Consider the following 12,687-nt stretch of genomic DNA (forward strand, 5'->3'; position numbering starts at 1 on the left):
AGACGCCACACAGAGATATATATTTTTATGGTCGTATGGCATTGGAGTTGGTGTGGGAGTTGGTGTCGGAGTTGGAGCTGAAGCTGGAGTAGAATTCAGGACGATCCATCCATGCCATGAAAGGCTATCAAAAGCAGCTTTGCACATCATTGTCAGCACTGACGGCAGAGAAAGAGATTTCGTGTACTCAGTTTTGGGCTTGAGTTCGAGCCGCATTTCCACATATTCTCTCGTCCAGCCATTGCTCCCATCCCATCCTCATCCACGCTTACTACGGTCAGGAAGTGCATCAATTTTTGCAAAAAAAGAAAGGTAACCAGAAAAACAAACTCTGGCCACAGCCTACAGTGGTTCTTTACAATAAAAGTTTCACTTTTCGATTTAGTTTTTGTGAATTGAACCACTGTCTGGAGTCTAACATATTCGAATGTAAGTAGCTTAGAACATGTTTTAACTGCAAAAAGTCCTCACTTCATTGATCACACACATTGCACAAAGAAATATTCAAAATTTGTTCAGGCACAAGCGATAAGCAAAATGCATATGAAGTTTTTCTCATTCTGTCTCGATGTAATGGAGCATTTCAAAATGCAAATCGTGAAATTGCGGAAAGGAAAACTTTGCAGCCATACCGTACGCCTTTTAGATAGAGAGACATAGAGAGAGAGAGAGACAGAGGGAAGAAAAAAATTGTGTCCAGTCCTTTCATCAAACATCAGCAACTCTGATGGTACCACAACTACATTGCACTTGCCACATACAGGTGCCAGCGACAATTGTCACAGTCACGTAAGGATCAAAAGCAGACAGGACAGGACAGGGCAGGACAAGCAAGGAAGCGCAAAAAAAGCATTAAACGACGAAAAAAACCCATCACCATCTATGACATAGATGCAAAAACAAACTGTCATAGGAAAAATATGCGTTCTACCACCTGGATAGAGCCCTATGTACAGTTCGCTCATATCCTGCCAGTATTGCATCCGGTCCGTGGGTCCAAGCACACACACACACACACACACACCCACCCATCCATACACAAACAAACACAGAAAATGAAGCTTTCATGCCATCAAATTGTCTGTTTCTCTCTGTGGGCGGCGGCATTGACTGAGAAGGTTTGCCAGTTGTCCATTGATTGATTTCAGTTTGCACCAAAAACAAACTAATAAATGAACGCTCCAACCCACATACAAACACATGCCAACACTTGATTTTTCGCTTCATTTTTGTTTTTTATAATTCAATGTAAACTTTATAAACTTTTACTTTAACAATCTTTTAGCTAATATGGAATTTTCGTACAAGAGCGTAAGGAACATACGGTAGTTAAGTTATTTATTGAGGTGCAACAGTGCGTATGCGTGTTGCATTTACACCTGACGTTTGTGTGGGGAGGACGATGCCAGGCAGAAAAGTGCATTTATAAATGCAACAACTATACCATGAATAACTGAAAAAATCCACCCCCATCTGGAATCTCACTTAAGCACCGAACAATACAACAACAGCTTGTACGCATGAACAGTTTGCAACAGGATCACAGCAGTTCTAGGCTCACATATCACGCTGATGGCATTGGTTCACACACATGTGAGCCTTTATATTCGTATGGCATGAGTATACATTTTGGGCAAGTGCAAATATCTATGATTTAATATGCAGTAGACTTTAATTTCATAAAGAGCCATAACAAATAGTTCCATAAATTGCAAGAAAGTCTAAAACTCAAACTTAGAGGTTAAATAAAGGGATATTTACACTCAAAGAATACTTCCTTACGAACCCTAGTAGAATGCTTCAGCGACTACATCTTTAGTTAACAAAGTTTTTAGTCTCTTTTCTGGTCTTTAGTTCCACTTCTCAATTTGCTCTCCGTCGCCATCTACATTCTGCGTATACTTCATACGGTTCTTTATACTGCAGCAACAGATGGCCTTTGAGTGTTAAAAACAGCAAACAGAGGGCGCCAGCTTATACCCTAACGAACATAAGATGATTAAAGAATTTTTACAAAGTGGAAAAATCAACATTTCCTAACTCTTCACTGATCCTGTTCCTGTCTTTTAAGGAAATAAGCGAACTCCTTCCAATAGAAAGATTATGTCAGCAAACTTAAGAGCAAAGCCAAAATTCAAATTTATTGGGGGCAGCAGTTTTTCAAAGTAAATTTTATGGTATTCTTTCGAGAAATTTTCATTCAACATCGACCCACTATAAATTCAATATTTGAAATGATTTTATCTCAAATCAGCTGCAAAAAGCTTCAATTGGAACATGCGCAGAAGACCTTTGCCGACCTTGTGTAGAGCAAGCCCATGCGAAAAGAGCTCGTACAGATTAATTCAAAGGACATTGTGTCACGCAAAATATTTAAAGCGAAGCTTCCTGCACAACACAAAAGGCATTTGAACTTGCCCAATAACGATGATGATGATGAAGCATAGGCATTAAATCCATGCGGCATAACTGCCTGACATAATGCGAAAGAACAGCCTTTTGGGAACCGAAAAACAAAAACAAGAAATATAAAATACCCTTGATGAATGCCTGCGCGTACTTCGTTCCTGCTGGGGGGTTGTGCCCGGACGGACGGACTATGGCACCGATGTATGTAATTTGAAGTACCGAAAGGTTCTCTGAGGAAGAAAAAATAAAACGTGGTCTGCAAACTGGCAAATGCTTTTGGCATTTCTGCTCTTGTGTGTTCGCTCTCCAAAGCCCTCTTATCAGCAAAACGTCGTCTCTGGCGAGTTGGTTAGTTCTCTGCATCTCTGATGATGCTGTAACCAAGCCATGTTTAGTATAACGCGAACTGTGGTCACGAAGCGAACGAAGCGAATTCTGAGAACAGAGAAACCAATTGTTGACCAAGTTAAAGTTGAACAAATAAGAAATTTAAAACAGAAAAGCGGTTTTTAAATATTTATCAGTTCTACAAATACCATGAGAACTTGATATTGTCACTCCAAGAAATCGAATAATCACACAAAAATTAAATTTTCCATTTATTTTTTTGGGTAAGAAAAAAATCCATGACATTCAGACTTGCCCTTGTTTGCCCCACCTCTGCGTAGATAAAATTTTTTGTGATGTCTGCAAAATTTTTGGAGCAGATGCTTCTACGTCACAAGCAACCATTGTTTATATATACACGAGTGCAGAAGTGACGTCACAATTTGACTTTGAACCCACCTACACCTACAGCTCTGGCATTTAAATAGACATACATACATACGTCTCTTTAGACACTTTGGCGCCATTTTCTGTTTAATCATGCATTATAGAGAATCATATACTTATGTACCTTCGAACAGTGTATACTATTTCCCCCTTTACCCACGCAGCGACTGATGCAATAAACCCAACTCATGCGGTCAGCCAGCCTCCAAATAAGAAACGTGAGATTTCATTTTCCAAATGATATGCACTTGAAATGTTAAACGCGACAATGCAACGAGAAATTCTTTAACTGAAAGTCAGTCAATCTCTAAATTAATGTACATACTTATCGACTTATATCATTACCTACCTCTAAAGATGTCTACATGACGACGATGCGGGGGTTGGTTTGAAAGGAGAAACTGGCAACTTAATACCTAAACTTAAAGCAAGGTGTGTGCGGCACGCGGTTGGTATACCATATTCCATCTGCCTATATGATTATATTTTTGGTCTGGTCAGTTCAAAGCCCTAAAGACTTAACCTTGACTGTGTTTCAAATTTATTGGCATTTAGCATCCATCCAAAATAAGAAAAAAAAAAAATATAATTCAAGTGCTTAAAACTGTTGCTGACTTCTCGTATTCGTTGGCCATTTTTCAAAGCCAACAAAAAATGTCAGATTAGATTAAAGACAAGCCGAAGTTTCGTTAATAAATAAACAAAAGCAATTCTTAATTAAAAGGCACAGCTTTAGCTCCTAATATTAATTATATTGATTATAATTTCAGAAGAAATTTAATGAAGTTGCAAGATTTAGGTGATATAATCTACTCAGACTTAATAGATGAAAAGAAAGGGTAGATTTCAAAAAGTAACACTCAACTTCTTTTAATCAAAACTTAACTGAACTTTTATGATTTCATTTTATAGAACATAAACGTGTTGTAAATCAAGTGATCAAACAGATCTTTAATAGTCCCACAAATCACGACAATGACAACAAGTTCAGAGCACCTTTCAAACACACACACTGTCAGAAACACTTCAATGACGTTTCAGTTCTCAAATTCACCGCCAATTGTAGCTAATTTGGTCTTATAACAAACACAAATTACTAATAAACGAGAGATTAAGAAATCCAATGATGGCCATTTAGTGATTAACAAAAACGAAGGATGAAATGAAGAGGAAAAGATAAAAAGAAAACCTGTCACGGAACCGATGAAATCAAATTTAAAGCCATTGAAATGGTCTTTGTTTCCCAGATCTCCCACTCTGTATATCTTTGTCTCTCTCTCTCGCAGTTTCTGGTCAATAAACTCATATGGCCCGAAGCGTAATCCTACATGTATACGGAGCAGAAGGAGGGGTCAGAGAATTTTTACAAGTAATTCTATGTCAAACTTGATGAATTTCACAAAAGAAACTAAATTTTGCAGTCGTCATTGTGAACCATTTGAATTAAGTTATTTATGTGGCATTTTATCCAAAGAACGGATATATTCAATTATATAGCATAATGCTCGCTAAAATCAGACATCTTTTTTAAGCAATTTGCATATTCAGAAAGAAGAATAAATAATAAGTTCAACCTACAGACTACTTAATAAAGAAAAAGTGTGACTTTGAGATACTTTAAGATAGATCATGTGTGTGTGTGTGTGTGTGTGTGTGTTGTGTGTGTGGGCATCTAATATAATTTATTCATGTTGAAAAGGAGGGTACAGTTAGGTCGACACACCTTAGAAATAAACACGTGGAACAATCATCAACTAATGTAAAGTTACTTGGCGAGGTCGAGTATCTGTTAGATACACGTATCAGCAGCATTTACTCCCCCAGAGACCTTTTCCGCTTTTTTGACAACAACAACAATAATTTTTGTGTTCTTTTCGGCAACAAAAACGACAATTCTGTTTAAACAGAGAGCAAACAAACAAAACAGAAAAAAAACGACGTCAAAAACTTGTTTCACTAAAATTACAAATTCATAAAATGCCGGTTAGGAAACAAAACGAGCCTCTCAAACGAACATGTTCGATGTAGGGCACAAGAAATATACATAAGCTCTACTGACTTTCAGGGAGCAGTTCATTCGAAGCTATATTACCGTTCCATAGGTAGGTGATAGCTGCCGCAGCCAACCACCTCCGGCTGAGATTGCTTTCTGTGTGCGCTGTGCCCTCGCGAAGATGCCTCCGAGTCGCTGTCAGTCTGCTGTATCCGTTGACTGAATGCGGTTCGTTCGTTTAGCCTAACGCTCGGTTAGCAGCTGCCAAGCAATCTACTATCTACCTAACGTTCATTAGACTAAATTTCTAAAGGCGCGAAAAGTGTTCTCTCTCTCGCTTAAGAAGGTAATGGCTTAATCTGCTCGGTAGATTATAAACACGCAGCCCCACAATGTTTACTCTGCCTCGTCTCTCCAGATGTGTTTTATGTGCTAAGCAAAATAAAGCAAGAAGAAAAAAAAAACCAAAGCAAATATAAATTTAATTAAAGAAAAAAATTAAAATGCGTGGCGCGATTTTGGCAACTCATTAAAAGACTATTAAACTGTTAAAATTTTAAAAATATATTATTTAATTCGATATACCAAACAAGACCTGTTGATGGTTTCTCTTGGGAATACACTCGGCAAAATTGTCTTTGTTAATAAATAATATAATAAAAGTTCTTTAAATTACAAACACAATCAATCTACATAATCGAAATGGTCAACAATAAAACTTCAAAAGAGTTCCAAGCAAAACAAATAAACTGTGGATAATATACATACATAAAGACATATCATCTTATGTTGATCAAACAATCTTAGTTAACTAATTTGAAATCAAAAAGTTTCATAAAAAACTAATAATAGTAACCGTTTCTATTGAAATTACCTAGATTGTATAGCAAATACTTTTGCCAGTTGCTTGTTTGATAAATCTCCTAGAAAAACTTTGTTAAAGTCCATAAAATTAAAAGTAGTCGAAGAGCAGGATGATTAGAATTAGGCTTTAAGATGAAATTTTCAAAATTTTTGAAAGCTATGTATATACATAAAGCAGAAGACTCTTGTTTTTTTTTTTAAGTGTACAAATTGAAACCCGGTTTGATTAAATTAGAATCTTTTTCAAAGCTCACGGATGATAACAATATAAAACCCGTTGAAGCCGGAATCCTTAATCTTGATTTAATATAAAAAAGAATCTATTTCACAACGAATACCAAAACTACTTCTTGGATAGCTGAAAAAGTGATTTTTCTAACAATTTTCGGTGGTTTTCCAAAGTGCAACTATATATAGTTGATCATGATTGTTTATTGTGACTAGATTAATGGCATTTTTGTGTTTCTAATGTTTACGTTGAAAGAGTTTCGGCCCCCCAAAAACAAAATGAAATGATTCGTATAACGTGGCCATTGTTCTCCATAACGAAGAGAAAAATTGAGGTCAACCTAATGGAAAGGCAAAGTGAATGTATGAAGATATGATACATACAGTGGTACCATGTTAATTGTTAATTGTATTGTGCTAATAACACAGTGTACAACAAAAACACCCAACAATTACCTTTCACGCGTAATGTGTATGACTAGATCGATCGAATGATGTAAAATACCAAAAGTTGCATTGTAAATTCCCCAGCAATTACACTTCATAACGGAAATCCCCAAAAGAAACTGCATTCAATCACAGTCTGAAGTAATATTTTTGTGGCTAGAAAATTATATCGAGTTGATGGTTACTCCAAGAATATTTTCACTGGCCGTTCAGCTTGGTTGGCCAACTGTAAAGTCAAGGGAAAAAAAAAAAAGCACTTTGGTTGGTCAATTAGTATTTTTTCGTTTTTCGTTGTGTTGAATTAATCACCTGTAGGTACTAGCAGCTCATTAGTTTATTCACCTGTTTGTTTTATAACTGAATCAGTTTTTTTTTCTTGTTTTGTTGTTATTTTCGCTTTTGATGTTATGCTAATTTATGCAAAGCGTGTGGCCAGTGCCGGCTTTTGCCTTTCGATAGGAAGTGCCTAACTTTTAGTATATACATATATAAAAGAAAATAAACAAACAAACAAACAGCATGACCTAATCAAAACACATTAATACGAATATAGGTGGGTGGGTAGGACCTTGAAATGAGCAAAAAGGACTTCTCGGCCCAAATGTGCGTCATATTCATTTTGTGTATGTATTCGTTGTCTTTTTTGCTTCAATCTTTGAGACTGAATTGTATAGGTACTTGGTTGGGAATTAGGTTTAACGAACTTGCTGAAAATTTGTTAATCGTTGATAAGTTGTGCTTCCTGAAATCACAGAGACAGACACTGATAAGGCAGACAATGACGATTACACTAGACCACAAAAATTCTTATATACTTAATTCAAAAAGCATTGAAAAAAACCTTAAACATTTCGTGTACTTTTATATTTTTTGGTCTGAGAGAGTATAAAATGAATTGGTAAAAGTAGAGCAGACCATTTGACCTCGACTTACCTTTCACTCAGCCAAGAAAAAAAGGGAAACAAGAAACCGAATGCTTTAAGTAAAGTAGAAGGTTAAATACTCTTGTAAAGTAGTTACTCATTGCTTAATGAATAAAATACTTTAGGAATATGATGTTCAATCGATTCCCACATATCTTAAGTATTAACCAAAGGAAAGTGACTACAATTAATCCAAATATTCTTACTGATCTCATCTAATCTACTATATAGTAAAGATTATGATGTTTTATTCTAAGCACTGCTCTAAATCCATTACGAAATATCAAGCTAAAGACCCATATCTATGTCACAATATCATGAGCATTAATTAAGGCATTTAAACAATGTCTAACATTGAATGTTAAAAAGTTGTTACTGTTAGTCTAACATGCTAAAAGCACAATTAGCACGCCATTTCTCAAAGTCAACTACAGATGGGAAGAGGGGGCAAAAATGCAAAAACAAAAAGTCACCAGAGACTAATGAGTGATTCAAATCATTATAAAGACCAGTTAATGGATGAGCACGAAGTTGAAGAGAGAGAGAGGAAAATTTCCTCGTGATTTAAAGTCCCTTCAGATAAGAAAAAGAAACTAAACTTACAATTTATCAAAGAAAGGCACAAATATGAAGCTCTGATTGTAAACTTAAAGAGCATAAAAATATTTCCCATTTATTAGTCTTTTATCTACAGAACGAGTATATTAACCTCGAGTGAATACTGTGAATCATATGAAGGGGTTTTACCATTTATTAATAGAGATTTCTAATTTTGCTAGGTGATTAATACACATAATATGGAAACGGAGGCACTTAATCGCAAAAATTCCTCAAGGAAGAGTTCAATTATAAATGGCAATGGGGATGCAACAACCAAATTGACTAATGGAGATGCCGATGGAACTGGTGACGATAATGGCGCAGCTGCTGGAGGAGCTGATGGTGGCGGTGAGGTGACCCTAAAAGCCAAAATGAGTCTACTCAATGGTTGCACTGTTATTGTGGGTTCCATTATTGGCTCTGGTATATTCGTATCACCCACTGGAGTTCTTATGTACACGGGCAGTGTAAATCTGGCTCTCATTGTCTGGGTCATTTCCGGTCTCTTCTCTATGGTGAGTTATTCCATTTCTATATTTCTAGTCAATAACATTTCATAATTGGATTAGCAGTTCATGCAAATTGATAACTTGATATGCAAATTAATGAGTGTTACACCTGTTGAGGGTGTGTTAGGTGGCCAGGTGGGTTTCGGATTGTAAACAAGTCAGCTGGCAGAGAGACCCAGTAGATGGGCAAGCGATAAATAAGCTGCCGATGACAGCTAGAAAATGACTGCAAATGGAGTAAGGACTCAACTATGGCATTCAATTATCAATGCCAAATGCGTGCCATCAACGATTCTTAATGAAATTATTGAAATTCCTGGCAAACCCTGGCAACGTTTAACTTCATGTTCCATGTCAAAGGCACGCGTTGCTGCTTCACTGCGGCTTCCCACTCAATAAAAATTACGTATACGCCACGATGCCGCTGACAATGATGGAGTGAAGTCAAGTGAATTGAAGACCTTTAACTTTTCTCTTTTAAATTTAATTTTCCTTTTTTTGTTTTCTTCTTCTTTGCTCTCATAGGTCGGTGCTTATTGCTATGCTGAATTGGGAACCATGATTACGAAATCAGGTGCTGATTATGCCTATATTATGGAAACCTTTGGTCCATTCATGGCTTTCATACGTCTCTGGATTGAGTGTATGATTGTGCGTCCCTGTTCACAGGCCATTGTTGCTCTGACATTTAGTACCTATGTCTTGAAACCCTTTTTCCCCGAATGCGCCCCGCCAGAGGATGCTGCTCGTCTGCTTGCCGTTTGCTGTATATGTGAGTATGCCAATTACACTTTGTTGATTTCCCTCCTAATCGCAGCGCGTACTTGACCTATAGATTAGAAATACTTTAAACACACACATACACATACATACATATATCGCTTAAAGTGCAAAACAAATAAACAAATGAATATTTTCCATATGGCAGACCTTATCAGCACATTTTGTATACAAGGGGTATAAATCGAAGTAGGCGAGTACTCACAATTAGTGGGGGAGTAAATGTAAATATTTTCAATTCTCCCATAATTAATTGTTTGGTTCCCTTGAATTTCTTCCGCAAAAGGTAAACCTCTATAAAATTCTATTCAAATTCAGTTACTAAAATGATTGAGAAACTATTTCTAGAAATGTTAAAGACCTTTCTTAGCGATAACATAGACAGATAGACAAATAGATAGAAAGATAGATAAATAGATCAAATTGTAGAAAACTATAAAGATAGTTAGATACATGCAAAGTGGAGAGATGGGGAAAGAAATCTAAAGAAAGGTACATATAGATGTTACATTTTTACAAACTTTAAAGGCTAACTGTCTTTATTTTCCATTTACTTATTAAATATTGATTTAATTAAGCGTCACTAAGTGCAATTAAATGAGGAGAGACAATAGCAAATACAAAAATAAACCCACAAACATTGTCACATTGTGTAAATCTTGACATTATTACATCACCCAAGCCAAGACAACCCAAGGCAAACCCAAGCCAAGACATGGCTTCTTTATGATTATAAATGTTTTGCACCAGCTTAACTCCAACTGAGCTCCTTTATTGTATATCTGTGACTATTTACAGTGGTGCTAACTCTAATCAACTGTTGGGATGTAAAATGGGCCACCGCTGTGCAGGATATTTTCACATATGCCAAAGTAAGTGAGACTGAGAGAGAAAACTGAATAAATGTTGAACATGGCTTGTTGGTTTTGTTGCAGCTACTGGCACTGTTTATTATTATTGCCACGGGCATGTATCAATTGTATCTGGGGAATGTGCAATACTTTACATTCGAGAATACAGACGCCAAAGTCACCTCCTTGGCCCTGTCATTCTATTCGGGCCTGTTTGCCTACAATGGCTGGTAAGCGGATTAATTATTTAGTTTAGTTATTTGCCCTAACATTAATTGGCATTTGTCTGACCTCGTTTTTCTAGGAATTACTTAAACTTTATCATTGAAGAGCTAAAAGATCCTGTCAAGAATCTGCCACGTGCCATTGCCATCAGTTGTACTCTGGTTACAGTAGTTTATGTCATGGCCAATGTGTCCTTTTACACCATTCTGTCGCCAGACGAAGTCTTGGGCTCTTCAGCTGTGGCTGTGACCTATGCGGAGAGGGCTTTTGGCATGCTAGCCTGGACCATTCCAGGTATTAAACATTATACATTCCACGATTGAAGAACTTTTAAATGGTTTCCTATTGTTCTTCTTTTTAGTTTTTGTGGCTTTGTCAACTTTTGGAGCTGTCAATGGCATTCTATTGACCTCTTCCCGTCTCTTCTATGCCGGCGCCAATGAAGGACAAATGCCAGAGATCTTAACCATGATACAGATTCAACGTTTCACACCAACACCAGCTGTTCTGGCCATGGCTCTGCTCTCGATGTTGTACCTGACTGTCTCGGATATCTTTGCCTTGATCAACTATGTGGGCTTTGCCACCTGGGTAAGCCTAAGATGGCCAGCAACAGCCCCAAGAGTACACTAATCCATTTGTCTATTCCAGTTGAGCATTGGCGTTGCTGTACTCTGTCTTCCCTGGCTGCGCTGGGCTCAACCGAATCTTCCACGTCCCATTCGAGTGCCCTTGGTGTTCCCCATTGTCTATCTCATTGCCACAATATTTGTGACTGTTGTTCCCATGTATGCCAGTCCTGTGGAGACGGGCTATGGCATTTTGATGATATTATCAAGTATTCCCGTATATTTGGTATTCATTGCATGGAAAAATAAACCAATTTGGTTCCAAAAAACCATGGGTAAGTTATCCAAGAAAAGGGGGCTATACGATTTCCCCATAAGTTTTGCTCCACTGCTGCTGCTGTTGCTTTTCCACAATTTATTGATTTATTGCCGAAACTCTTCTAGGCGGATTCACACAAGCTCTACAGAAACTGATGATGGTTGTGCGTCCCAAAGCGGCGTCAAAGGTTTTTAAGTTTGCTTTCTCTTTTTTACATTAGTTTTATTTTGTTTCCATTTATCAACTAACCAAACTGCCTGCCTTAGATAGAACAAATCTAGCTACTAATGACCCACAAAAAACATTTTAATTCATTTACCATGCACTCTCTCTAATAACAATAATCGAAAGTTTCAGACAATCCCTTATCCTTATTCATCTTTTTCCTTGGGATTCTTTTTTGCAGTAAGCCTCACACACTTCCTTCAACAATTGCTTATGGTACTCGGCAAGCAGGCGAAACCAGCTCAGGTGTAAAATCAATTGGAATGGACCGAAGGATCAGGTGGAAGCCAACAGTAAATGAAAGCATTTAATTGACTAAAAAAACTAAACCAAACGCTTCTAAAAAGCCGCTCTCAAAAAATAAAAAAAAAGAAAAAACCAACAGTAATACGAAAAATTAGAAAACAAAATACATATATTTTTTATATGTAAAAATGTTTTAAGTTAAGAGTTTAAAGAGTTTTGGACTTAAGACTGGCAAAATGAAAATTAAAAGGAAAAATTACAAGGAAACAAGTTGTCCAAAACCGAATGTCGAAACGATTTGATTTGATCTAGAATTATATATACATTCATAATACCTTAAAAATTGTTATTCCCATTCAATAGATTTCATTTTGGGTACAAAGGTTCACACATACTCAGACAATTTTTTAATTAATTTATATTAATTTTTATACTTAATTTTATCTCTTAGGTTATAATTACAATTTCTTTTTGATATAAGACCTGAACTCTGATCATCCTCAATAGAGACCATCGCCTAATACACATATCCAAACAACAAATAAATTGTTAAATAATTAAACTTCATTGCCAACATTTAATACATACATACATATGTAAGGGGAAATGTTTCAAATTCCAATTTAAAATTTGAAAATCTGAGAATATCGTTTATGGAATTTGAAATAAATCCCTATGAAAACTATTTACGAAATGCAAATTGTTGTCTAGTTACAAATTATAAC

At 36.5% G+C, this 12,687-nt stretch overlaps 1 protein-coding gene across 5 annotated transcripts; it reads left to right on the forward strand.

The window, feature by feature from the left end:
* Positions 1-2,814: 2,814 nt before the first annotated feature.
* Positions 2,815-12,647, forward strand: LOC137585734 (Y+L amino acid transporter 2). Of its 5 annotated transcripts, XM_068301657.1 has the most exons (10): positions 5,385-5,522; positions 8,418-8,753; positions 9,273-9,519; positions 10,326-10,399; positions 10,463-10,608; positions 10,683-10,897; positions 10,965-11,194; positions 11,255-11,507; positions 11,617-11,678; positions 11,898-12,647. In XM_068301657.1, exons 2-10 carry the CDS (start codon positions 8,436-8,438, stop codon positions 11,898-11,900), a joined length of 1,548 nt encoding a protein of 515 aa, XP_068157758.1. In that variant the 5' UTR covers positions 5,385-5,522; positions 8,418-8,435; the 3' UTR covers positions 11,901-12,647. The 5 variants fall into 5 exon arrangements, with proteins under 5 accessions (XP_068157755.1, XP_068157758.1, XP_068157757.1 ...); XM_068301654.1 differs by lacking the exons at positions 5,385-5,522; positions 11,898-12,647 and adding an exon at positions 2,815-3,020 and having other exon boundaries at positions 11,617-11,866; XM_068301656.1 differs by lacking the exon at positions 11,617-11,678.
* Positions 12,648-12,687: the final 40 nt, after the last annotated feature.

Source organism: Drosophila tropicalis, unplaced genomic scaffold (genome assembly GCF_018151085.1).
Source record: "Drosophila tropicalis isolate 14030-0801.00 unplaced genomic scaffold, ASM1815108v1 contig_878, whole genome shotgun sequence".
NCBI lineage: Eukaryota > Metazoa > Arthropoda > Insecta > Diptera > Drosophilidae > Drosophila > Drosophila tropicalis.

Excerpts from the sequence above, each read along its gene's own strand:
- LOC137585734 (XM_068301654.1), top strand. The coding sequence starts at position 8,436 with ATGGAAACGGAGGCACTTAATCGCAAAAATTCCTCAAGGAAGAGTTCA. Across the intron at positions 8,754-9,272 it reads TTTCCGGTCTCTTCTCTATG|GTCGGTGCTTATTGCTATGC; the intron begins GTGAGTTATTCC and ends TTGCTCTCATAG. Across the intron at positions 9,520-10,325 it reads GCTTGCCGTTTGCTGTATAT|TGGTGCTAACTCTAATCAAC; the intron begins GTGAGTATGCCA and ends GACTATTTACAG.